The sequence below is a fragment of the Oryctolagus cuniculus genome, chromosome 9, assembly GCF_964237555.1.
Source record: "Oryctolagus cuniculus chromosome 9, mOryCun1.1, whole genome shotgun sequence".
Taxonomy (NCBI): domain Eukaryota; kingdom Metazoa; phylum Chordata; class Mammalia; order Lagomorpha; family Leporidae; genus Oryctolagus; species Oryctolagus cuniculus.
The window spans coordinates 52,150,542-52,178,519 of NC_091440.1; the positions used below are offsets into that span (position 1 = coordinate 52,150,542).

Consider the following 27,978-nt stretch of genomic DNA (forward strand, 5'->3'; position numbering starts at 1 on the left):
AATAATTACTTTTATAATCAAAACTAGATTAAGATGTATTAATGGAAAAATGAGAATAAAAATAGCCAACATATGAGAACAAAAAAAGTAAAAAAATGGTTATATCAAGTTTCTCCAAGAAACAAAAGACATTAATCAGATATTGGTGGTATTTCAGTCTTCTAGAAGAACAAGCAGTCAAACTTTGGAGAATGTGGGTCAGAGAAAGAATCTCCTAAACTCAGGAACCATAAAATATAAAATGGCAAACCATCTAATAGATGATAGTTTTATATTATGAAAAGGCCAAAAATAAAGATCCATGGCTCCAAACATGATTACTAATACTAGGTTTTTTTGTTATTTATCTTTGCAGGGGGCAGGTGGGAAGTGCCAATGATAAGGTGAAAGAAAAGTTTAAAAAGACCAAACTAAAAGCAGGTGATGAGAAAAACAAAGTCTGCTTCCATGATGCAGGCTGTCTGGATGATATACCTTTCTGGCATATTTGTTTTTAATGAATTTATTTTTAAGGAAATATTACCATGTTTGGCTTATATTGATAGGTTTATTAACAGCTGCCCCAAAATTAGAGGAAGAAGCAGGAAAAGCTATGAAATTAATTCTATTATGTCTTATACTCCTATTTTGTCTAAATGTAGTTGAGAATCTGGAAAATCCCACTAAGTCCCATATAAAATGGACTCCATGAGGCCAGTAAGTTCTAAATTATGTCATCCAAGGCATCACAGTTTTGACAAACATCTGGCAATAAAACTTATCAAATAATTATACAGACATAATTATAGTTAATCTATACATATACATATATAAATATGTATGCAGTAAATGCAGTGGGAATTCATATATAAAGTGTTTTCCTTAATTTTACATGTAACTGAAATAATAAACAGGATACATGTATCCAACCGAGATTTAAATTTGACAACTGCTGGACATAATGTCAAATTTAAAGTAACAATTTGGGAAAGAGCAATCTCTGCATTAAAAAACCCATCTTACACATACAAATTTTTGGCAGCCATGTAAATAAGAGCACCTATTGGTAAGCATAATACAATAAAAGCAGTATACAAGAGAAGTAATTCCAATGCATTCATTTTTATTTTGGTTCTGTTTAATTTTCACTTAAATTCTTATGTAAAGAATAGCCAGTTTCAAGCAAATTCCACTTACAAATTTCATATTACTATGACTAATGTTTACAGCTATGCATTTTCTTCAAAACAGTGTATGCCTTTGTACAGAATTTGGATCACGTACCCATGCCTCTGTCTGAATGGGCTTGATATTGCTTAGTAGCACCTCTTCATAGTTTCCATAATCGATGAATTTAACAACTGCTGTCATACCAGAAGAATGGAGGGCTTCAACTTCTGCTCGGTAAAACTGAGGAGGCAAAAAGTTGTTTTAAATATTACAATTAATGCTATCTGCAAAAGCAGTATTTGATGAAACATAAATCTCAGTGTTACAATCTGCAGTATTTTTAGAAAATAAAGCAACTTTTGAGAACCCTTTGAATATTACTGGTAAGAAAAATCTTGCCTACTAATCAGAAAATATTATTATAAAGTAATATATCATAAGACAGAAATACATGATAAAACAAACAGTAAAGAAGAAGAATCCTTGCTTCGGTCATCACAGATGGTTGAGTGTAAGGTTGGGATGTCAGGTAAAGGGTAAGCACATGGCTTAAATCTAGGATTCATGAGGTTTGCAACATTGCAAGATCAGAAACTTTGATCAGTTTACTCAGTGTTACCTGGCTCTTAACAACTGATGCATGGTAACAAACTCATAGGAATTACTTTATATAATAACCATAATTTTCAAATTTATCTGCTAAGGTAACTGGGAGCAAGTCAGCTGACTGGAGTACTCTCCCAACTAGGTCAACCCATTCAGGACTTTCAGGTGAATGTGAAAAGACAACAGAAAACAATATGTTCTTAAGGAATATTATCTTCAAACTAGAGTAGTTGGATGTCCTAATATGACACTGTCTACTTAGCAGGCTCACAAGAATGAGAAAGTCTTAAAGGTAACAAAAATTCATTTTCTTTATATTCTTCTAGAGTATGAGTTACCCTCATCTAACAGGAAAGAATTGTCTTTTTAAACTAGGATATTTAACTAGTAACTACATATCACAAAGGTATTAAGTGAATCTATGTGTTTCCTTTACAATCTGAAGGCTAGCAAGTTTAAAGACAGTGCTAGAATTTTCTTTATCTGAGGTTCTTCGTCAATGCTCTGATCTCTTCCCCCTTCTTTCATTTCTTAGTCTCATACTTTTGTGTGCTGTGAATGATGTTTCTGAACACATGCTTCACATGTAAGCTTCATAAATTCTGTCAGTTCAGTAAGGTTCAATAAACATGAGTCATGTTATATCCTAGAAAACAATTAAGTTGATATACTATACCTGTGTATATATATCCCATTTATTTTACATCTGCAACTCTACAAAATAGGTCCCTAGCATAGAGATGTGCTTTTAAAAGATTCACTTAAGAAAACCTGCCCCAAAGGACTTGAATAGGCACTTTTCAAAAGAGGAAATTGAAATGGCCAACAGACACAATGAAGAAATGCTCAAGATCACCAGCCATCAGGGAAATGCAAATCAAAACCACAATGAGTTTTCCCCTCACCCGTTATAATGGCTCTCATACAGAAATAAACAATAAATGCTGGCGAGAATGGGGGGGAGGGTATCTTAATCCTGTTGGTGCCATTGTATAAACAGTATGGAGATACTTCAGAAAGCTGAAAATAGATCCACCATATGACCCAGCCATCTCATTTCAGAAAATTTACCCAAAAAAAAAATGAAATCAGCTTTGAAAGAGTTATCTGTGCTCCCATGTTTATTACAGCTCAATTCACAATAGCTAACATACAGAATCAACCCAGATGTCACTCAACTGATTACTGGATGAAGAAATTGTGATATATACATATAGTAGGGAATACTACTCAGCTGTAAAAAAGAATGACATACTGTCTTTTGCAACAAAATGGGTGCAACTGGAAACCATTATACTTAATGAAATAACCAGTCTCAAAAAGACAAATATTATGTTTTCCTTGATTTGTATCAGCCAATAGAGCACAAAAAAAGTAATGTATAAGAGTGAAATTAATATTTTGAAATTTGATGATTGTTTACAGCCAGCCCTTGACTCTACTGTTGAAGAACAGAGTTTTTTTTTTTCTTACTATTTGTTGAACTTTTTACTTAGTGTAGGGCTAATCTTATGAATATAAAGAAAAATAGAAGTAGATCAATGTAAAAATTATGGGAGGAAATAGGACAGGAAGGAGGAGGAAAGGTGAGAGTGTGGGTGGGAGAAAGGGTAGGGTGGGAAGTATCACTATGTTCTTAAATCTGTGTATATGAAATACACGGAATTTGTTCACCTTAAAAAATTTTTAACAAAAGAAAAAAGTTATAAAACTTGTCCCAAATAAAGGCATTTAAACCCCTCTTCTCAAAAAAATAAGCACTTATAGTTTAATAAAGAGACTCCAGGTAAAACAAGTAACTTCTACATAATGTGGAAAGTGTTATAATAAAAGTGTAATGGTTTAGTACTTCATAAAGCTGAGGATGAGCTTCCTGGGGTACATGACAATGAGCTCAAGAATGAGATGGGATGAGAAGGGTGTTACAGAGACACAAAACATGAAGATGAGCACTGGAAACCAAAGGGAAAATCAATTATGGCATCTTATGAGAAGGTCCAACCAACAATAGAATATCATGATAAGTGAGTAAGGGCCAGATGATGGAGAGTCCACAGGTATGCTAGAATTTGCATTTATTCTGCTGATGAAAAAATTAAACTAGGAAGAACAACCCTGGAATATCAAGATCACAGTGCTGATGCTGTCAACGAAAATTTTAAGAGAAATAAGGTTTATTGCAGTGAAACCAATGTGGAGGTTATTCCAGTATTCCAGTTGAGAGGAAAGAAAAATGAATTTGCATGGGAAGTTCAGAGGGAGAAGAAGAACTGCTCCCAAATTTCAAATCCTTCTATGGAAATAATGCTAGAGAAAAAGGAAGATGCTGTGAGGAATTTCTGAAGCAACAGATTATTTCCAATACAACACTGTTAAGAGTGTGGTTTCTCAGTGACAATTATAATCAATTCTTTCTCTTACATTTCTACCCTGGTCTCTGGCTAGAAAACTGGAAAGTATCCTATTTTTGACAAGACATTTATTTAAAAGCTACCCCTTGAATTAGATAGCTTCAGAAGATAAAATAATTTCATCTCTTTCACAGAGTATTTACATAATTTGCAATGCTTAATAATGTCATCTATTTAGAATCCATAGCCCCTCACACTAAAATAAAAGTATATGCCCAATTTAAATAAAAGTAGTCTCCTTAGAAGGTCATCCAAGTATTCTATAATATCTCAAAACATTTTGAGAATTGTTATACATTGTATTTTAGATGCTTCTTGACACTTTTTAATATATTCATTAGAGGTAATAGATGAATTCAACATTATTGATTTTTACGCACAATTATAATTAAGATTAAGGCTTTATTAATAATCTTATTAGGTATGTGAAGGCGTGTGGGCAATAGCACAGCCAGAACTACCTGATATATCTCAAGCACCTGGATTTAGCAGTTACTCAATTATGGTGTGTTGAATTCTCAATTAATATTTGTTAAAGAAACTTGTCTACTAAGTCCAGTTATCTGAATACCTGTGGGCCTGTTATTCTTTTCTGTTACTTTGCTTTTGGGAAGTCATTCATAATCTCTTTCTGTTATTTTTTTTAAATCATGGCTCATTTTTTTATAGGATGCCAAGCACTGCAGAAAAAAATATTGAAGAGGTTCTAGAAAATGTTATCTTTGCCAAAAACAGTATTATATTTTGTTTTGGCAGACAAACACAATACACACACATACCCTTGATCCTCAGGGTTTGTTTTGATGTATAAAGATTAACCATCTTGGTTTTGCCTTTCATACTCAGGGTACTACGCTTAGACTTGGTCTGAGTCATTTACCTGGCCTTTTTTAATTTATTGAGCTTGAACTCTAACCTATTTCTTTTTCTCCTGCTCTTGTCAGCAACTCTATATTGTCCAACACATAAAACTTCTCCATCCTCATCAAAATCAACCTTTCACAAAAGCATCAGACACAGCAGTCACTCCCTATAAGGTGGACACTGTTGGCTCAATAGATAAATGATCTCCAATTATTCACTTTTTCTTGACTCTGCAACAAGGACAACATAGCTAAGTATAAGGTATCTCCCACTACCCACATCACAAGGTTTTTGAATTTTGGAAAGTGGCCTGAGTTGAAAGAGTAAGAGTCTGGATGGTAAAGACAAGTGTATCTGCTTTCCAAGTTGCTTACATCTGTTTTTATTATCCTGCTGATATCTCCAGGGCCCCCCACTGTTTTTTTGTTTTGTTTTGTTTTGACCAGGGCCCCCCACTGTTTTTTTGTTTTGTTTTGTTTTGACAGGCAGAGTGGACAGTGAGAGTGAGACTGAGAGAAAGGTCTTCCTTTGCTGTTGGTTCACCCTCCAATGGCCGCTGCAGCCAGCACGCTGCAGCCAGCGCACCATGCTGATCCGAAGCCAGGAGCCAGGTGCTTCTCCTGATATCCCATGCAGGTGCAGGGCCCAAGCACTTGGGCCATCCTCCACTGAACGCCTGAGCCACAGCAGAGAACTGGACTGGAAGAGGTGCAACTGGGACAGAATCTGGCGCCCCGACAGGGACTAGAACCTGGTGTGCCGGCGCCGCAGGCGGAGGATTAGCCTATTGAGCCGCAGCGCCAGCCCACTGTTCTTTTTTCCTATTTAAGTGCCTCCTCCACATTTAACCACTTAACAAAGGCAACATATAATTATGAAAACTCTATACTATAGGAAGAGCAGAACTACAGAGAACAACCAGATATAATCCTGCCTTCAAAGAAAACTTAATATGGTAGAGGAAAGAATTTATAAATTCAAAAATGAAAACTAAAAATATAAAGTGTTACGGGTTTTAAAATGTGAAGAAGTTTCTGATTGAGAAAGAAAATATTGCAGAAGGGAGGGGCTTCTTCTGGGAAATGATGTTTGAGTTGAGCCCTCAAGAATAAAAACAGTTGTCAGAAGAGTGTGTTGGGAAGAAGGGTAAACATGTGCAAAGGCCCTTCTCTCCAAAGGCTTACTGCTTTCTCCTTTTCCTGTTCTCATTGTGTGGGTCTTCCACATCTTGTCCTGGTTTTTGCTTGATGCATAGATGTGCCGGTCCCTCCCCCATCACTCCCATACTTTCTTCTTTCCCTTTCAGTCACCATGTAATGTAGAACTAAAAAATGCTTAAATTATTCATTAAACAATAATTAAATTATTTACCTTAAGGTAAATAACTTATATGCTCTTAATTTTTTTTGTTTGTTTTTGTTTTCTTTCTTTCTTTTTCTTTTTTTTTTTTTTTTTTTTGACAAGCAGTTAGACAGTGAGAGAGAGAGAGAACAGAGAGAAAGGTCTTCCTTTGCCATTGGTTCACCCCCCAAATGGAAGCTACGGCCACTGCACTGTGCCGATCCAAAGCCAGGAGCCAGGTGCTTCTTCCTGGTCTCCCATGTGGGTGCAGGGCCCAAGGACTTGGGCCATCCTCCACTGCTTTCCTGGGCCACAGCAGAGAGCTGGACTGGAAGAGGAGCAACCGGGACAGAATCCAGAGCCCCAACCGGGACTAGAACCCAGGGTGCCGGCGCCACAGGTGGAAGATTAGCCAAGTGAGACACAGCACCAGCCCTTATGCTCTTAATTTTTTAAAGTAGGTTGAATGTGTGTGTTTTCTTTAAGCAAAAATCTGCAGAATTTCATTTTGTGCCACTGAATTGATTTTCCTCCTTGTAACTCAGTTTAATTTTACTAGGAGCAGAAGCAAACATTTATAATTTAGCTGCTAAGTGAAATAAAGTTCAATTTCACATAATCACTTTCATAATACTTTTCAGATATGTAAACTAAAACCAAACCTAATGTAAACAAATCTTATAGACAGATTCTGCCTAAGTACCCATAAAAAACATTAAATATTTTTCTGTCTCCTTTATAATCATATGTCTAGAAATCTGTTCCAAGATTTAAAACAGGTACAATTGTAGAACAAAATTCATGGCCTCAAAATATAGCTTTCTATAAAGTCTCACTAGGATGATGCATTTAGTAATATTAGTATATAATATTTTTACAGCACCCATACCTTGTTATCTTCCCAATAAAGAGCAAAACATTCATCTCCAGGTTTCCACATTTTTGCATACTCCAAAGGAATAGAAGATTCTAGTACTTTTTCTGGCTTAATTGGCCCAGATCTTCTTTTGGGCCCACTATTGTAAAATATTTTATCATCATAGGGTACAGTTGTGATGGGTCCTGCTGGTTTAATAGGTCCTACTCGTCTTCCTTTCAGTGGCATTTCTGTCTCTCCATTTGGAACACCAGTGAAACTATTACTTCGGACAGGATTCTGGTAATCAGTATTTACATTAAAATGTTTTTCAATCTTTATACCACTGAAAGCTTCATTATTTATTGTTCGTGATTTCCTGTCATAAAAATGGTCAGAATTAGCTGTTTGGTTTTCTCTTTTTCCACGTTTTTGATTATTATAATCTATGGATTCTTGAGGAAGTAGATTATCTTTAGCCTCCACACAGGATGGACCTTTTCCTGATCTGCTTTGCATGGAGTTATCTCTCTTTTTAAAAGCAACATCACTGTGCTGAGCACTTAAAGAATATGAAGTATCTTTAGTTCTGTCGTATCTAGAATATGGTCGATCACACTTGATTCTCTCTTCAGCCCATAATTCAGATCCCGAAGACGTACTTGGTCTTTCAGAACCTCTGTTTCTAGGTAAACTGCTTTCTAATACTGACTTTGAAATTTGGGAGTCCCTTTGGAAACGAGGAGGTTTTTCATTTCTTGGCTGCCTGGTATCATTTCGCAGGAGATGTCGTGGTTGATTATTGTCTTTTACTCCATTTTGTTCAGTATTTGACAATCTGTGTTGACCCTGATGAAGCTGCTGTGGCTGTGACTTAGGCTCTGAAAGGTAAAAGTATATAATATGTACATTAAAATGAAGACAATATTAGTACTTACTCATTTTAAGTGCCTAAAATTATCATCATAATAAATAATTATGCAACTACTACTATTTTAAGGTCTTCTTCCATTTTCTCACCTCAATATCTTCTTTTTTTGACGGGCAGAGTTAATGTGAGAGAGACAGAGAGAACCATCTCAATATCTAAATCCTCTGTGGTTACTTAGAGACCTGTATTTCCTATGTTTTCCTGGTTGGCCTCATTAATGAAGTAAAGAAATGATGTGAACTATAAAAAATGAGTAGGTAACCAAAAACTATTTGTCTTCATCACTGCATGTTTGCATTCTTATGATTATATAGATATCTACTCTGGTAATCCATTTCTCAAAACATTAAAGAAAAAGAAATGCAAACTGCTAACTCAGCTGTGGCTAGGAAACTGCACAACTACAACCTTGTTCAACATTTCTTTGAATCTCATTCAAACTTAGAAATGTATAGTTATCATTAGCAATCACATTCTTTTTTTTTACTTTTATTTGATGAATATAAATTTCCAAAGTACAGAATATTGATTACAATGGCTTCCCCCCCATAACGTCCCTCCAACCCGCAACCCTCCCCTTTCCCACTCCTTCTCCCCTTCCCTTCACATCAAGATTCATTTTCGATTCTCTTTATATACAGAAGATCAGTTTAGCATACATTAAGTAAAGATTTCAACAGTTTGCTCCAACACAGAAACATAAAGTGAAAAATACTGTTTGAGTACTAGTTATAGCATTAAATCTCAATGTACAGCACACTAAGGACAAAGACCTTTGCAAAACTGTTCCTCCTCAAATCTTTGAGTTTGCCTTTATCTCTGCATAGGACACGTCAACCTTTGCTTTTCAGAGTTACCTTTTCTTTTCTGTTCTGTTCTTTTTAAGCATCACCACCATGCAGAGAACTTTAAGGATATGAAGTATCTTTAGATCTGCCATATCTAGATTATGGTCTATCAGATATCCTATTACAAAAAAAGTAAATTTTCTTGACCTATCAAATTGACAGCAGGTACTACTTGGAAATGGATAAACAGACATAGAGAGTGAAGGTGCAGCTAGGCTTGGTAGGTATGGAAGAATCTGACTTCTGTTTTTTTAAAATAAATGAATAAAAGATTTCCTACTCTACAGTTTAGGATTAAGGAGTGCTTTGAGTCTATGAAACTGTATTGGAAAGTTTTTTTCAATTTTCTTCCTTTGGTTCCAGATCCAAGAATTTTTGTATATTTTAATCACTACTGTTACTAACATTGAATCTCTTCATTTATGCATTCAAATCACCCTCATATCAAATGTACTGTCCTAGAAAAGTGAACAAAAATTTTTGAACAAATTATTTTTATCAAAAAACAATTTTAGAAAACAGTAGAGGAAGGCCGGCGCCATGGCTCAATAGGCTAATCCTCCACCTTGCAGCGCCAGCACACCGGGTTCTAGACCCGGTCGGGGCACCGGATTCTGTCTCAGTTGCCCCTCTTCCAGGCCAGCTCTCTGCTATGGCCCGGGAAGGCAGTGGAGGATGGCCCAACTCCTTGGGCCCTGCACCTCATGGGAGACCAGGAGAAGCACCTGGCTCCTGGCTTCAGAACAGCACGATGCGCCGGCCGCGGTGGCCATTGGAGAGTGAACCAACGGCAAAAGGAAGACCTTTCTCTCTCTCTCTCTCTCTCACTGTCCACTCTGCCTGTCAAAAAAAAAAAAAAAAAGAAAGAAAGAAAAGAGTAGAGGAAAAAATCCATTTACCTCTTTTTCAGTTACTGAAGTAGTGCACATTAGACTACAGAATGAAAGAAGTAATTTTACCAATAATAAACATATTTAATTTTTTTACTATGCATAGATAATATACTGAGAGTAAAGTCTATAAAGGAAATTATCTTTAATAACTAAGAATACCTCCTAAGAATAAGTTAAATAAACTGTACTTTTAAAAGAAGATACTTTCCAAATATATCCATTTCAATCCAAAATGAAATCATACTCAAGAAAGGGAGGTTCTTAAATGCTTTACCATTCTTGGATTTCCTCAAATCCAGTGCATTTTACCTTTGGTAATTACATAATAAAGTCAGAGTTAAAGAGTATTCTGAAACAGAGGGAATTTACTTAATAAATAACAGAATATACTCAAATACTAAATTGTGACAAAGGTATTTGTATTTATTTATTTTAAATGATTGAATTTTATTTGAAAATCAGGAAGACAAAGTGTCAGACACTGAAAGATCTTCCATCCACTGGTTCATTCCCCAAATGCCTAGCCTAGGACTAGCCCATTTAGGGATTAATCTAGTGATTGAAAGATTCTCTCTTTCTAGCTTTTCAAATAAAATAAAATAGTTTTTAAGAAGAAAACACCACTGTAATTTAAAAACAAAAAAGAAAATACATCATCTTTTTCTTTTTTAAATGATCTAAAGGGAAGAGATGAAAAAAAAAACACAAACATTTAATATTAAATAGCAGAAAAAAGGAAAGAAAATCAGTAAAAATGATATAAAAATTGATTACAAAGCAGACAGACTGTGAAAAGCTAAAAGATCAAGGTAATGAAAACATAAATCAAAGAATGCTGCCTGCGTTTAGTGTGACTTGAAATAGAATGTTTCTATTAATCAGATCATGAATTTCAAAAGGCATGTTTAGAAGATAATTGACCACAATGTTATATCACCATTTGAAATGAAAGAATCACTCAGAATGAATTTATTGCACAAATAGAGTCTATATATGAAGATATCAGCACATCTTAAAATACTAATACTTTTTGCAGAATATTCAATTAATCAGCAGTTGTCCCTGCATTTTATAATAGAAAAAGGTACATTTTGTTTCCCAAGGTATTAACTAATCCTCATTTTATTCTGAGATATCCAACGGAAGTTAACACTTAACACCTTACTATGTGCCTGACTCCATGTTACAAGTATTTTGTCTACATTATTTCCTGTACTCCTACAACCACTTTAAAAGGGCAACATTATTATCCTTATTTAACAAGAAAAGAAACAAAGTAATATACCTCAATTAAAGGCTCCTGCTAGAAAATGTTGAACCAGACTGAAATTGAAATCTAACTGAAGCTAAAGCCCATGATTTTTCCCCTATGCCAAACTGCCTATCCAGAAAAACAAGACAGAATGTAACTAAAAAAATCTTAGAAACATGACAGAATGTAACTAAAAACACATTAGCTACAATTTTATAAACTGCATCTGTTAATTTCTAGTGAGATGAAGAAATAACAAATGCTATTTCACATTTGTATACTAGGACTGTCAGAATCCTGACCTAAAATTATAATCTCTTTCCCATTAATGAAGAAAAACTAAAACACCTAATGACATTTGAAATGGTATTCAGAGGCCTACAAACTGGCACTTTGAGATAGCATAAAGAATAGGGTATACCCTTCTGGAGAGGGACCACATACGTTTATATCATGGGTCTGCCACTTACTAATTCTATATCCTTAGGCAAAATATTTAACTTTGCAAGTCTCATCTTTAACACAGGACTAATAATAGAGCACACCTCACAGGATTAACTAGGTTAATATATGTTAAATATTAAAAACAGTATCTGGCTTTAACAAGCCTTCAGTAAATGTTATCTGACATTATTGCTGTGACTATCACCATTAGTATTGAAATTATATAAATAAACTTAACTAATGACATCAGCAAAAGTCATTAAGGATGGTAAGATGATTCCCTATTTATACATTTCCACTACCACCAATCTCCAACTTTAGTTACAGTCCTTAACTTGATGTAGCTTTTTTCCTCTTAATTTATCCTTTTGCTTATTTGTTTTCTTATTGAAAACAAGGCAGGAAGAACCTTTTAATATTGTTATAAAGGCAATATTATATTATTAAGAAAACTTTGTATACATCAGAAAATCAAAAATATTTTAACCTTTTCACTTAAAATTTAATATAAACATTCTTCAGATAAAAACTTATATCTTTAAAATTTTTCTACATAAGAAAGGCAAAGCTATATTTAAAAAGCACTCATACCTCTTTCATTACTAAATGCATAGAATGAATGTTCTATCTTCTGCTTATTCAAATTCCATCTCTAGATATAGCCATTATTAACAGTTTCAGAAGTTATTCTTTTTTATATAATTCATACAGGCATAAAAACATTTTGTTTTTAGCAAAAGTAAAAAAAAGCAGATCCATGCTATATCTCATGGATTGCAATCTACTTTTTAAATTAACAGTATCTCATGGGCATCTTTCTGAATCAGTGAGTTGAAGAATCTTATTCATTTCAGTACTGCATTTTTTAAGGATGGTACTTCATTTTTGAATTTTTATGACCTTTTCATTGTACAAATTCTGGCATACAGTGTGATATATCATCACTTATATTCTACGTCAAGTGACTAAACAGTACATCTGGCACTTCTATTTCCTTAAACTTTATTTTTCAATTTTATATTAAAACAATAATGGCATAGGCCTCTGGCATACAATGTGACATTCCAATACATGTATGAGTAGGCAATGTACACTGATTAAATCAGGGCAATCAGCATCTTCAGCTCTCTATCACCACCCCTAAATCTGTGCTTCTCCTTCCTAGACATTGATAAAATATGCCATACATCATCATGAATTATACTTTCCCCATTGCATTATAGATAAAAAGAGGTTACTTTCAATACAAAGAGGTTTTTATAGATAAAAAAAGAGGTTACTACACAATAACCAATTTGGAAGTAGAGTTGGAGTCTTATTTGGCATTATTTTCTCCAGTGTTTTTGCTACTATAGAATCAGGAAAAAAGGTAGGTGGCACTCAGTAAATAAAGAGAAAGAAAGAGAATTACTGAAAACACCGGAAATGGAACAAGCTTCCAAGTTTAAAATCAGTACTTGTTTAACACTGTCACCTGGGGTTACTAAGGGATAAGACTGAAATAGAAAATGTACTTTTCTATTTTGCCTTCTGTAAGAGAGAGGTCTGCATCAAAGCATACAGAGTTCAAACGATTGCAAAAAACACTTGCACAACAGAGAAAAAGAAATTCCGTAAAAAGCCACCTCTGATTTGATCTAGAGAACTCTGAGCTCAAGAACAAATAAACTGCTTCTCGTACTTGCTAATAATGCACTTTTGACAAAGTCACAAAGAATCCCAGTTTCCTCATTTGTAAAGTGTAGATAACAATTCTCCTCATAAGATAATGAAGAATTTATCTGAAAATATATGTAACAAACTGCTTTCTCATGGGTCCGTAGAGTGTCTCTGGAATCAGAGTGACCACTTGAATTAAATCCCAGCCCTGTAATTTTAAAAAATCGAGATAATGCTACTTATTCCTTTCCTTCCTTCAGTTACTCATCACAGTTACCAGGCAGTGTCAACACTATCCTAGTCACTACATATGCAGTGGTAAGGGAAGATTCACACCCTTCTACTCTGTGGTGCTTTAATTACAATGGAAAGAGGCAGACAAAAAAATAATAAACAGAACAAACAATGCAGCTTAAAGCTCTGATAAAACCTAGCACAGAAACAGTTACAATGATAGAACTGGGAGGGAGGGTACACTAATTTGTGGGAAAATTTTTCTAAACAGTGGTTTTAGCTGAAGCCTATTGAATGAGAAGCTACACAAAGCAAGTAGGGAAGAGTAGTCCAAGAGTAGGGAAAACACACACAAAGAAAGGTCTGAGCTACAAACCTACTTCATACAGGCAAATTCTAAATGAAAACATATTCACCTTTAATTATTAATTTGGAAGGGGAAAATATTGTGTATTCCAGTACTGAAAAATTGATGTCCATTATGCTAAATAAAAAACTTCAAATGCCAGGAAAAAAAGCATCACAAAGAATCAACATAACTTTTAATCTTTTTTTTTCCATCATTTATTCAGAGTTCCCATATGTTTTCTCATTATATTGTTTCATAACTATGATATAAAATAAAGAGCAAGCTCAAAATAAACATTTATGATATTCAATGTTCACAGATTTAATATTATATAGTTTCCCAAGCTCCCTCAAAAAAAAAAAAAAAAAAACAGAGCAAAAAGTCAATTAAAAAAATTAGCTAGCATAAACAGAAGATCACTAATGCTATAAAAGAACAAATCATAAGAACTCTGAGAAACTGCAACACACACCAAGAATGTAACTGCAGAGATGTCTCTGTCCTACCATGCTCAAAATGGTGCAAAGTCCAAGCTGAGATTACAAATACCCATCCATCCTCCCAAAAAAAATTAGTTCCTTATATAGTTAGGAAAACAAATGAGCTTGATTCAGGGTATAATTGTATAATTGTAATAACATCTCCATTTTATATATAATGAAATTGACAGGCAGTGTGGACAGTGAGAAAGAGAGAGAGAGAGAGAGAGACAGACAGAAAGAAAGGTCTTCCTTTTGCCGTTGGTTCACCCTCCAATGGCCGCCACGGCCGGCGCGCTGCGGCCGGCACACTGCACTGATCCGATGGCAGGAGCCAGGTACTTCTCCTGGTCTCCCATGGGGTGCAGGGCCCAAGCACTTGGGCCATCCTCCACTGCTTTAAGAACATAGTAATATTTCCCACCCTACACTTCCTCCCTCACCCTCACCCTCCCTTCTCTTTACTTTCTTATTTTTTCTTTTTTTCTAATTTTTGCAATAGCATACTTTCAATTTACTTTATAATCACAAGCTTAACCCTCCACTAAATACAGAATTCAACAATTAGGTAGAAAAACCACTATTTCTTCTCTATCACTGACGAACAGTCACACTGAAATAGTTTTGTTTTCTGGTAAAGGTGTTCTGAACATTTTCAATTTGGTATGATCATGCACACTTCCACGCCTGCACAGTGCCTGAACATGTCCCAGGCATTTTCCCTCTGGCTGTTCTTCAGGTCTCAGATCTCACTTCTTCTGGGAGGTTCTTTCTCCCCAACCTTCATGAGACTGAGTCAGGGACCTTTCTTTGTGCCACAGTAACTTGCTTCACAGCAGCACAGAACCACATAGCTGGAACCTCTCTTTGTTAAGATTATCAAATCACTGACGTGTTTTCTTCAGCAACGTCTATCTCCTAACACAGTGCCAGGCATATGGTAAACCCCAAATTAATACTTTGGAATGAATACATGGTCCCTCCCTAGTATTTACTAAAGAGAACACACATTGTTTTTATGAAGAAGAAACAGGTTTAAAAATAAAGCTTATTTGTAATTACTGTCACCCATTCCACTGTGAAACTCCCTGCACCTTGTGTTCTCCAAGGAAATTCAAGAAGAGCATATCTGTGCCACATCTCTCTAGGAGAATAAAACTTTTTCCTCCTATTAGGGGGATCTGAAGCAGGAAATGCAGACATGGAACCCAGTGAACTGCTTTGTTAAGTCTGTTATGCTCCTTGTAGCTGCTATGTCTTACTTCAATCATCAGAGCTCTTAATCCTAAACACTCTAAGATCCTAAAATATAAAGGAACACTCCTTATCTTTCCTTCCAAGCAACTGTTATAAGTAAGCACTGCAAGTCACACATCTCCAGTTCTTTAAACAAATTCTTAAATTGGATTATTTTCACCTCTCTAGTTTATCTTGAATACCAAATCACACAAGCATTATTTAATCAAATGTAACACTGCAGTCTTCCTATCACTCCCATACTTCTGCCACTAATGCTCTCTTTTCAATTGTTCAGTGGTGGATTTGGCTAAGTCATACAGTTCTTGCTGATAAATAAGGCTTGTAGACATGAAACACTAGATTTGTGGGTCAAACACTATTTATAATAATTTTTGTTACATTTGCTTTAATTTAAACATTAATGTTTACTGAAAGAAATTACACCTGAAAAACTTAACTAAACAGGCAACATTATCTTATTATCCAACTTGTGGAAACTGAAGGGGATGATGTCTCACAACAACTGAAACTGTTATACAGGAGTAATGAATCAAGTACAAGCAAACACAATAAAAACCCTAAAATTTAACATGGGTGATCCTTTCTTCAGAGTTGGTTCATTTTTCCAGAATGATAAATATGATAATCTTAGACCTAATTTTACCTCTGGAACACACGTTCCTGTAAACTTCATGTAAAACAACAGCAAAATATAAACGAAGGGGCAAGAGCTGTGAAACAGATAAAAAAGCTGCTACTTCGCATGCCTGGAACCCATACTGGAATGCCAGTCTACACCACTTCCAATCCAGCCTCCTGCTAATGCACCTGGTTGATAGCAGATGATAGCTCAAGTGCTTGGACTGCTGCCACCCATGTGGGAGACTGTGAGGGAAAATGCCAGGCTCCTGGCTTCAGCCTGGCCCAGTCCTAGAGGTTGGCAGGAGTTTGGGGGTGAACCAGTGGTGTGGGCCTCTCACTTCTCTCTATTTGGAGAGTGAACCAATGGTGTGGGTCTTTCTCTTTCAGGTAAATGAAAAGTAAACAAAAAAAAAAAAAAAAGAAAGAAAGAAAGAAAGAAAAGAAAAAGAGAACTCTTACAATAGAAGCCAAAACATGCTAATGAAATTTTAAGCCACTGTATTTTACTTTATAACTTTTTTTTAATTTTTTAAGAGGGAGAAGTAGAAGGAGAGTTTATTTTAAAGAACACCTCCTCACAGAGACACCAATGTGAACTGTCATGCATACACCAAGTCACATTCACAGAGCTACAGAAACCAGAGGAGAGACCATGATGCCTTGTATTGCCAAATCATAAGAAATACTGCATTGAAAAAAGCAAGAAGGAAATTGTTCACTGCGCTACCCCTCCCCCAACTTGTAGGATCTACTCAGGAGAGGAAAAGTGAACCGAATCTCTGTGCAAGGAGTGAAAAAATTCAGGTGGGCTGAGCCCAACCTTGCTTCAGTGCAAGGCCCATACCAATAGAGTGAATATTTGGAGCTTCCACAGCCAGGCAGCCTGTCCAACCCTCTCACAACCACCTGCAGAAAGGGAAACTCCAGCTACTCAGAGAGGCCAAGATAGAGAGCTTAGGACTGAGCCTTAGAGCTCAGAGCTGGGCCAATCACACCAAGACCTGGACCCTGATAAAGCCCAAAGGCGTCTAGCCCTCAGCCAGGGCTCACAGACTGATGCTTTTCTTTTGCCTGGCATTAGATGGAGATCTGTGCTCCAGAGAGTTAGACTTATTTTGGTGTATGTCACTCTGGTGGCCTTGGCAGACACCCTAGGACTTTTCAGGAACCTGTGACTGTGGAACCGAGGAGTAACCATCCTGGGACCAGTCTGGCTGGCCAGAGGACTGCTTTATCACCCTCCCTCAACCTTAGGTAGACAGCATGAGACCAAAACTCTGTGTTTTGGTCCTCAGTGCTGGGATGGTAAAGCCCAACACTGGGCAGGGCCTAATAATTTCCATTTAGAAGCAAGTTCCTCTGGCAGAATCTCTGGACTTGCTCCACTGCTAGGTAGAGACCTATGCTCTGGTCAGATAGACTTATTTTGGCATCTATCACCACCAGCCTCTTGTAGGTAGGCCTGGTCTGCCTACCCAAGATAGCATAGGGCCTGTGACTGTGACTGTGAGATACAGGTGTAACCCACCTACAGTCTGCTTGAGGAGCAGAGGGACTGCCTCTATCATCACTCCTACAACCTTGGTCAGGCAGCAAAGAACAGCAAAGAATCAAAGAATTGTTTTAGGACTTAGTGTCAGCATCAAGCAGATCCTAACAGTTTCTTTCCTTAGACCAGTACCTGCACACAGAGCCTAGAGACCTGCTTCAGTGCTTAGTGAAGTTCTACTGATTGTCCCTGGTGAATAGTCTTATAGTCCAGCCAACATAACCAGTGACTGACAGGTACAGAGTTGGGCAGTGAGCTCACTTCAGCAGCAGTCAGATCACAGCAAAGTGAGTTTTGGTTCTACCCTCAGGCTGCATTGGTCTTGGTGGCCTGAGGGTTCCAGATATGATCTAGCAGCATGGAACTTGTAGACAAGACAAGGATATTGAATCTACCACAATCTCAGGAAAAGGGTATAGACACGGATTATTGTTTTTGGCAGTTCATATCAAAGAGCACATCAGGCACAGATTTGGGGCTAAATATGAGCTTGGAGGCTATGGCAAGAATAAATTAGTAAAAACATATCAACGTTGAACCTAGAATACACCACGACTTAGGATGCTATCTTGTGCTGAAATATCAGTGGTATACAAAAGCTCAGAGAAAAATAAAAGGATTTCTTAGAATTACTAAGATGATAATCACAAATAAAACTAGATTATTATACCTAATCTTTCAATATGCAGAAAATGTCATACACCAACAAGTGTTAAGAACTTCCAGGGAATCATAACCAAACCTAAAGAGCAAAAATAAGGTGTCAAAGACCAACCATCCAGGAAATTTACAAACACTCAGATGAAGTTTTCAAAATAGCTGTTTAAAGGAAATTCAAAGAAACTGAAGAGAACCCAGAAAAATGATTCAATATTTTAACAGAGATCTGATAGAAAGATGGAAGTAGTTAAACAAAATCAAGCAGAAAGCCTTCAACTGAAGAGTACACTCAGTGAAATTAAAAATATAATAGAAGGCATCAATAGCAGAATAGATCAAGGAGAAGAAAGAATGAGCTCAAAGACAGGCTATTTTAAAATATACAGTTGGAGAAGAAAAAAGAAAAGAAGCAAGAGGAATGAAGAAAGCATATGCCTATGGGATAACATGAAAAGAGTAAATATTCAAGTTATTAGGATTCAAGAAAGACTTGAGAATGCCAAAGGGATGGAAGACATATTCAAAGATAAGTAAACTTCCCAAACCTAGAGAAAGATACAACTATCCAGGTACAGGAAGGTCAAAGATGACCATATTTGAACCAAGTCTATTCCAAGCCATTTTATAGTCAAGCTCTGCAAAGTTAAAGTGAGGATTTTCAAAGCTGCAAGAGAAAAGATGCATGTAACACATTAAAGAGGTCCCAATTCACCTGACAAAAGATTTTCAGCAGGAACTTTACAGTCCATAAGAGAGTGAGATGAGTATGAAGGAAAAAAGAAAAGCCAGCCAAGAATACTGTAGATCCAGCAAAACTATCCTTCTGGTATGAAGGAGATAAAGACATTCCCAGACCAAAAAATTCTGAGACTTTATTACCACCCAACTGGACTTACTAGAAAAACTAGAGGGAACCCTTCAAAGTAAAAGAGAGACGTCAACAAGTAAGAGGAAAATATAAAAGGGTAAAAAATTCACTAGTAAGATTAACTACAGGGGCCGGTACTGTGGCATAGTGGGTAAAGCCGCCACCTGTGCTGGCATCCCATATGGACGCTGGTTCGAGTCCCAGCTGCTCCACTTCCAATCCAGCTCTCTGCTATGGCCTGGGAAAGCAGTAGAAGATGGCCCAAGTCCTTGGGCTCCTGCACCCATGTGAGTGACCCAGAAGAAGCTCCTGGCTCCTGGTAGATTAGCACAGCACCAGCTCTTGCAGCCATCTGGGGAGTGAACCAGCGTATGAAAGACCTCTCTCTCTCTCTCTCTCTCTCCGCTTCTATCTCTACCTCTTTGTAACTCCGCCTTTCAAATAAATAAATAAATCCTTAAAAAAAATGACTGACTACACAAATTCAGGATATTCTAAATGATAAACATAATATTTAAACCATTTATATTTTTACTGCAGAGATTAAAAAATTGTAATCACTGCATTAAAATGTTGAGACAGACAAGAAATGTAATATCAAAAACTCAAAATATAGGCAGAAATGGAGCACAAATATTTTATTAAGATTTCATTCCTTTTTGTTTGACTTATTCTATCTTTTTTTTTTTTTTTTTTTTTTTTTGACAGGCAGAGTGGACAGTGAGAGAGAGAGACAGAGAGAGAAAGGTCTTCCTTTTGCCGCTGGTTCACCCTCCAATGGCCGCCGCTGCAGCCGGCGCACCGCGCTGATCCTGGCAGGAGCCAGGAGCCAGGTGCTTTTCCTGGTCTCCCATGGGGTGCAGGGCCCAAGCACCTGGGCCATCCTCCACTGCACTCCCTGGCCATAGCAGAGAGCTGGCCTGGAAGAGGGGCAACCGGGACAGAATCCGGCGCCCCAACCGGGACTAGAACCCGGTGTGCCGGCGCCGCAAGGTGGAGGATTAGCCTATTGAGCCACGGCGCCGGCTCCTTATTCTATCTTTATAATCAATGTTAAGTTGTTAGAATTTCAAGATAGCTTATTATAACCAAAAGAAGTTTTCTCTAAGTCTCACAAAAACCACAAAGCCAGAACCTATGACAGACTTGTAAAAAATTACTAAGGAAACAAAATACATCATCAGAGAATATCACTTATCTGAACTGTAAAAAAAAAAGACAAAGGAATTACAATAAAAATACAAAACAAGCATCAAAATATTAGCAGTATGACCTTACCTCTCAATAATTAAATTTTAATGGACTAAATTTTCCAATTAGAAGACATACAGTGACCAAATGGATCAAAAAATAAGACCTAATATATATAAACTGAAAGTGAAAGGATGGAGCAAGATATCCAATAAAAATGAAACCCAAAAGAAAGCAGGAGTAGCTATACTGGTATCAAAAAAAAAAATAATCTTATATAAAAGGCAGCAAAAAGAGACCAGGAAGATCATTATGGAATGATATAGCACTCAATTCATTAAAAGAAAATAATACTTATAAACATATATGCACCCAATATGGGATCACACAAATACAGAAACCAAATATTAACAGACCAAAAGGGAAAAACAGACTTCAACACAACAATAGTAGGAGACTTTAACAGCTCACTTTAAAAATGGACAAATTATTTAGACATAAAATAAACAAAGAAGCAGACATGCACAGAATATTCCATGCAACAGCTGCAAAATATGAATTCTTCTCAACAGCAAATGGAATATTTGCCAGGATAGAGCATAGACTAGGTCACAAAAAAAGAAAGAGTTGCTGGTTCCTTTCCTTGGCCTAACCCAACCCTGGCTGTTACTGCCTTTCGGGGAACAAACCAGTGAATTGAAGGACTTTTTTACTGTCTCTGAAAAATATTTTAATTGATATTAATTATAATAATTATAATTATATATAATAATACATAACATAACATAATATATATTATTACATATAATATGTTGTATATTATATAATATATTATATTTATAATATAAATATAATGTATATAATTATTATATATTATATTATAATAATTATAATTATTTAAATTATCAATTTGGGAATTTATGAAGATCATAGGCTCTATACCTGTGAAAATTAAGGTTTTACAATACTACTAAAATTTCCTTATCTTTCTTACATTCTAGCTTGCTAATTCTGAGTCATAATAACAGTGCTATAAATACAATTTCCTCTATTAACAGATGTGAGCAAAAATTTGTCTATCAGAAAAAAATCCCTCTAACATTGATGTTAGGTTTGCAGTATGGAATTCATTTTATGTATCTTAAAAATTGAATCTGAAGCCTTTTTCAAAGTAGAATGCTATTATCTCATTTGTTGATATAGGATTGCACACAGTGAGAACTGAAACATTACAAGCATATAGGTCATAGATGAACTATTATTTTCAACCTCAATCTCAATATAATTTAGGAGACAATATGGGAACCTAAAGCAAATATAAGAAGACAGCAGTATGAAAGTAAATCAAAGGAGCTCTGAGTGGGATAGTATAAAGGGAAGATGGCACAAGAATATCAAAAGTTCAGAGTCAGGAAAAAGAGAGGTTTGAAGAAGAAGCAGATTCTCCTGCTGGCCTTGCAGAAACAACAGCATGTAAAATGTCTATGAAGTTGGCCATGTGGCACCAATCTGAGGACAGCTTCTGGGAGCTGAAACCAGCCTCCAGCACATCAAGCAGGGAAAAGAAATTGCAGTCCTACACTCACAGGAACTAAACTACTGAGTCTGTAAAAAGGTCCTCACTCCTCAGGCAACATCACAGCCTCTTCTGAAACCTTGATTTCAGCATGTAAGACCTTGCACACAGGCCCTGACAAAGATGCGCCTGGACTCGTAACACATGAAACTATGAGACAGTAAATTTGCACTGTTTTAAGCCACTTTCAGGTAATTTGTGATGCAGCAACAGAAAACTAACATGTTTTATAATCAAGAAAACTTGCTCTTACATTTTAATGCTTACAGATCTCACCTATATAAAACTTTTTTTTTCTCAAACAATACATTGCCTTTTCTATACAATCTAACAAATGAGCTTCCATTTTCATGAAAAATGGACAACGAAATTTATTACAAAAGTTTACTTGGGTTTATTAAAAATATATCTACAAGCCAGCACTGTGGTGTAGAGGTAAAACTGCTGCCTGCAGTGTTGGCATCCCATATGGGTGTCAGTTCCCATCACAGCTGCTACACTTCTGACCCAGCTCTCTGCTATGGCCTGGGAGAGCAGCAGAAGATGGTCCAAGTCCTTAGGCCACTGTACCTGTGTGGATGACCTGGAAGAAGCTCCTGGCTCCTAGCTTCGGATCAGCCCAGCTCTGGCCAATGCAGCCATTTGGGGAGTGAACCAGCAGATAGAAGACCACTCTACCACTCTCTCACTCTTTCTCTCTGTCTCTCCCTCTTGCTCTCTAACTCTGCTTTTCAAATAAATAAATATTTTAAAAGAAATAGACCACATTGTGAAAAGATATTCCCTCAACTGTGTGAACATTTTCATAGAACATATAATACAACTCAAATACATTATGTAAGATGACATAATAAATTTTTCCAACACAAGAATGTGTTTCTATAGCTAAATCTGTCACATAAATAGAAGTTGGAGAAAACAGTTTGGTGATATTATTCATCATACAAGTAGGGGCAAAACAAGTTGCCATTTATGTTTCCAGAATATAACAGTTTTATTACAGGATATTTGTAATTAACTGCATCTATAAAAATCCAGAATATAGGTTCTTATTATCAGTTGCTTTATTAAACCTTGTTATATAATTCCAAATAGAGTTTAATCTTTTAAAAAATATATTAAAAATAAAGAAAAAAGAAACTGACTTTAAGTTAGCCTACCTTCCACATTCAATGTGCCCATTTTAGATTCTAAGAAGTCAAATAATGTGCTTGGTGCTGATGGCCTTGCATTTCCCAGGTCCTCTTCATCTTCAGATCTTATTCGTCCCCTGCCTTTTCCTCTACCTTAAGATATAAACCAAGACACGTATACTAAACATGAAAAAACAAAGGAGAAAATAAACTAAAATATAATCAGTAATCACTAATAAGTAGGATTTTTATACACTTCTTTTTGTATTTTTCTTTATATTTCACATATTTAATAATAGAAAAAAATTTTTTTGACAGGCAGAGTGGACAGTGAGAGAGAGAGACAGAGAGAAAGGTCTTCCTTTGCCTTTGGTTCACCCTCCAATGGCTGCTGCGGCCGGCGCACTGTGGTCGGCACACGGCACTGATCCAAAGCCAGGAGCCCGGTGCTTCTCCTGATATCCCATGGGGTGCAGGGCCCAAGCACTTGGGCCATCCTCCACTGCACTCCCGGGCCACAGCAGAGAGCTGGCCTGGAAGAGGGGCAACAGGGACAGAATCCGGCACACTGACCGGGACCAGAACCCGGTGTGCCAGCGCCACAGGCGGAGGATTAGCCTATTGAGCCGCAGTGCCAGCCTAATAATAGAAAATTTTTAAATGATCACATTAAATTGTAGCTTGAATCTTCTACATGATCTATTGAACTTGTTCAAAGGATCTTTTAAAGAAAAATATAACTTTCAGAAAATTCTTTAACCATAGCTTTTTTCAAAAAAAGATTACAGTATTTGAAAAAACATATGACAAATTTGTGCAACAAGTGAAGAATACTACCAATGAAAGTTAGCTTCATGCTAAATTTGTAAAGTTTCCATATTATTTAGTCATTTATATAAATAGCATATTCAAGAAATAATTAGGGGCCAGCAGTATAGTGTAGCAGGTAAAGCCACCACCTGCAGTGCTAGCATCCCTTCTGGGCGCTGGTTCTAGTTCCAGCTATTCCACTTCCAATCCAGCTCTCTGCTGTGGCCTGGGAAAACGGTAGAGGATGGCCCAAGTTCTTGGGCCCCTGCATCCACATGGGAGACCCCGAAAAAACTCCTGGCTCCAGCCATTGTGACCAACTGGGGAGTAAACTAGTGGATGAAAGACCTCTCCGTCTCTCTCTCTGTCTCTGTCTCTCTCTCTCTCTCTTTCTCTCTACCTCTACCTTTTCTATGTAACTCTTTCAAATAAATAAATAAATCTTTAAAAAAAAGGAAATAATTAACAGATCCAGTCACTTTACATCAATTTCTCTATTACTCACAACAACCCTGTTGAGTAAGATATTATTAGAGTTAGTTTATTTAGAGACAAAGAGTAACCTGCAAACATCTCAAACTGGTGCTCTTTCCACTTGTCACACTGTTAAAATTATAGCCCTCAGAACAATAAAACCCAGCCTCTGTCAATAACATTAAATTTCTCTTAATAGTAAACAATATTATATGGCAATTTTGCTTCAAAAATTATACCTCTCATAGGAGGACCCATGATGGGTTTTTGTTTATTGCTGTTAAGAAGTACATTCAATGCTGCTTCCAGGTTGTTGCTGTTATCCATAAGCGCTTGCCTTGATGCTTCCTTGCTGAAGCCCATTTCTGTTATATGCTTCAGAGCCTTCTCATCAACCTGTAATGAAGAGATAAGCTAGGTTGACAGCTCATAAACAAAGCAAGGTATAAGTTCCCAACTACCTATGGCTTTTTAATTAAAAATTACATCTCATATTTATGGAAAAGTGTCACACTAATACAACATTCCCTTGCTTTTTTTAATATCAACAGTCAAGGAAGAATCTCTATATTTGTTTGTGCCTTGAGTCCTGACTTCACAAGTATCACTGAAAATGCCAAATATAACAATAATAATATGTTGGAATGAAGACTCTGAATATAAGATAATCAGTGAACACCACTAACAAAATTTTTTCATGGAAAATTGGAAAGTTTTTGATAATCCTCCATCTTAGAAAGTAAGTATAATTTTTCTGGCACTTCTCTGAAAATGCAAAGCATAAACTCAACCTAATGAAATTATATCATCTCATATTTTTCTGTATTTTTATTCACCATTGCTTCAGTATTTTACTCTATATTCATTAGCAATACTACCTATGAAGCTTTGATAGCTTTGATAGCTGGAAAATGAATTGAAATTCAAACCTCTTTGAAAAATCTCGACCTGAGTAGAATTTAAACATTGCTTAAGCAGTATAAACATATTCCATGAAGAAGTTCCTTGAACAGAAGCCAGTTGAGGAAAAGATAACTTTAACTTTTGTACATCTAACAGTCAACATAGCTAAGCTTTAAGCTAGCATATGTAAGCCATGCATGTGGCAAACACACATTCTAATGCCCAAGTAGACAATGACATAAACAAAGTAAATTTTTCCAAACTTTGTGTCACAGACTCCTTCAAAACACAGTAGTTACTCTTAGTTACTATCAATAGCTCAGAGTTGACACATATGAGAACATCTATTTACCACCCTATCTACCATAGATGTGCTAAAATAAATGTAAAATCTCCTGGACATGAAAAACTGTAATTCCTCCTTCTTAGTTAAAAATGAATTGGAATGTAAAAAATTATCTCTTATATAAATATCTAATTAATAAAAATTATCTCCCAATTTAAGTATCTAAATAAGTATCTAATGCTCCATCCATAGAACTTAAGCAAAAAAAGAAAAAAATACTGCAAATGGTCCATTAGTATCCAATCTGCTTGGAATAACTTATTCTGCCTTTCTCTTTGCCTTGACTTTCAGTTAATCAAACTAGGGGAATACTCCTTCATGTCTCTTCTAGCTTATGTTTTTTGCTGTCAATCCCATAATTATCTTGTCTCTGTGTATCTTTGGATTGTCTTCTTTTTCTCTCTGTCAGTCTTTGTGTTCCAATTTTCCTTTTTAAAAGGAGACCATTGATAGATTAGAGTCCATCCTAATGATTTTTTAACTTAATTATCTCTATGAAGACCCAATTCCCAAATAAGGTCACATTCTAAAGAAGTGGGTGTTAGGCATATAACATACATTTCTGGTGGACTAATACAATACCATCTATTATTCTGATAATCATTTTTAGGACTTATCAGCTGATATCACAACTAAATCTTCCTTCAAATGCTGTAAACAAAGATTTGAAAAACCACCATTTTCTATCCTGTTAGTCACCTGTTATATTCCAACAACATCTCAAATTGTTCTTTTGATGGTCTCCTACATTTTTGAAAGATAGAGTTGCCAGATATAGAATTCTTGGTTGACAGTCCTTTCTTATTCTTCAGTACTTGGAGAATATATCATTCTACTGCCTTCTGGCCTTCATAGTTTCTGATGAAAAATTGACTGTTAATCTTACTCATGATCCCTTATACTTGGTAAATGACTTCTTTCTGGCTGCTTTCAATATTTCTCTTGAAACAACTTGATTGTAATGTGTCTTGATGTACCTCTGAGTTTATCCTATTCAAAATTATTAAGTTTCCTGGATTCGTTGATTCATGACTTCATCAAATTTGGGAATTTTAAATATATTTTTTCAAATATTTTTCTGCCCTTTCTCTCTGGGAATTCCAAAATGCACATTTTGGAACGTTTTAGGTCCTATTCATATTTAGACTTTTGGGTATATTTAAGATAGTCAAAGCATTTGTCTATCAAATCCAATATTTTGGATTCTTAAGGGATGGTTTCTATGGATTTCTTTACTTCCTATGGATGGATTGAACTCACCTGAATTTACCACTTTTTTGCATGATTTGTAACTTTTTGTTATAACTGTAAATTTTAAATTCTGTACTGTAATAAACTGTATATCAGGTTCTGCCTTCTCCCCAAGGATTGTTGTTACTTGATGAAGCTTGTGGTTTTAAGTTTGTCTAATGAATTTCCAAACTGTTTGGTAAGGAATGTATCCTTTATGATGTGTGACCCTTGAAGTCATCGTCCCATTCTCTCCAAGGTCAGACAATGACCAGCCTCTTTCTTCATCATTCACTACCCTGGATTTTACAATGTTTAAATAGGCTCCAGAGTTCTAAAACTGTTACCTAAGACAGTGTTTGTCAGCTCAATGGTTTCTTCAAAGAGCCAATTCCTGGAGCTTTGTGCTCCATTATCTTTTTTGATGTCACTCTCTTCATATGTTTCCTTTGCAACCACCCCAATCTACTAATCTCCTCTGGTGTTCATTCAAGACAGAAAAATGTTCTCAGTTTACTCAAAAGATTAAGAGCTTCATGAATTGTAGACCATGTCTTTTTCAGCATGCTGCATTCATTCTTCCCTTGTTATTGAAAGCTTAATTTTTTAAAGAATGAGATAGACATATTTGGTTCAAGGAAGATGTAGCCTGCCCTACAGTTATAAACTCAGTCCCCACTACCAAAGATTAATTAGGATGTAGGCATGCAGCCCTGTTCTAGTATATGAGAAATAAAAGGAAATCTGATAGAGATTTGAGAGAAGACTTTATTCTTTGGTAAAATAGACTCATGTTCCCAGAGAAATTATTTCCTTTCTGCCTTTGAATTTTTGGAGAATCTATAACCCTAAACCCTTTAACTCTAAAGAGAAAGCCAGGAAATCATGGAAAGTTAACATTGCTACACTACTGAATTCATCATCCACTTCTTGACTTCTTGTCTCATGAAATACTAAACTACTTTGGTTTAAGCTAGTCATGGACATTCTTCATTCTATGCACAAAACTGACAGCATTCATTAAATCTCAAATTGTAAAAG

At 36.1% G+C, this 27,978-nt stretch overlaps 1 protein-coding gene across 2 annotated transcripts in view; it reads right to left on the reverse strand.

The window, feature by feature from the left end:
- TDRD3 (tudor domain containing 3) overlaps positions 1–27,978 on the reverse strand; it is a 196,508-nt gene that overhangs the window by 39,950 nt on the left and 128,580 nt on the right. For both annotated transcript variants that reach the window (XR_007920946.2, XM_008260040.4), the window contains exons 9-12: positions 24,698–24,854; positions 23,202–23,327; positions 7,261–8,108; positions 1,264–1,389 (exon numbers count right to left, since the gene is read on the reverse strand). Coding sequence is in view for 1 of the 2 variants with exons in the window: in XM_008260040.4 (XP_008258262.1) it covers positions 1,264–1,389; positions 7,261–8,108; positions 23,202–23,327; positions 24,698–24,854 (1,257 nt within the window). In the remaining variant the exon portion in view is untranslated. The remainder of the gene's footprint in view (positions 1–1,263; positions 1,390–7,260; positions 8,109–23,201; positions 23,328–24,697; positions 24,855–27,978) is intronic.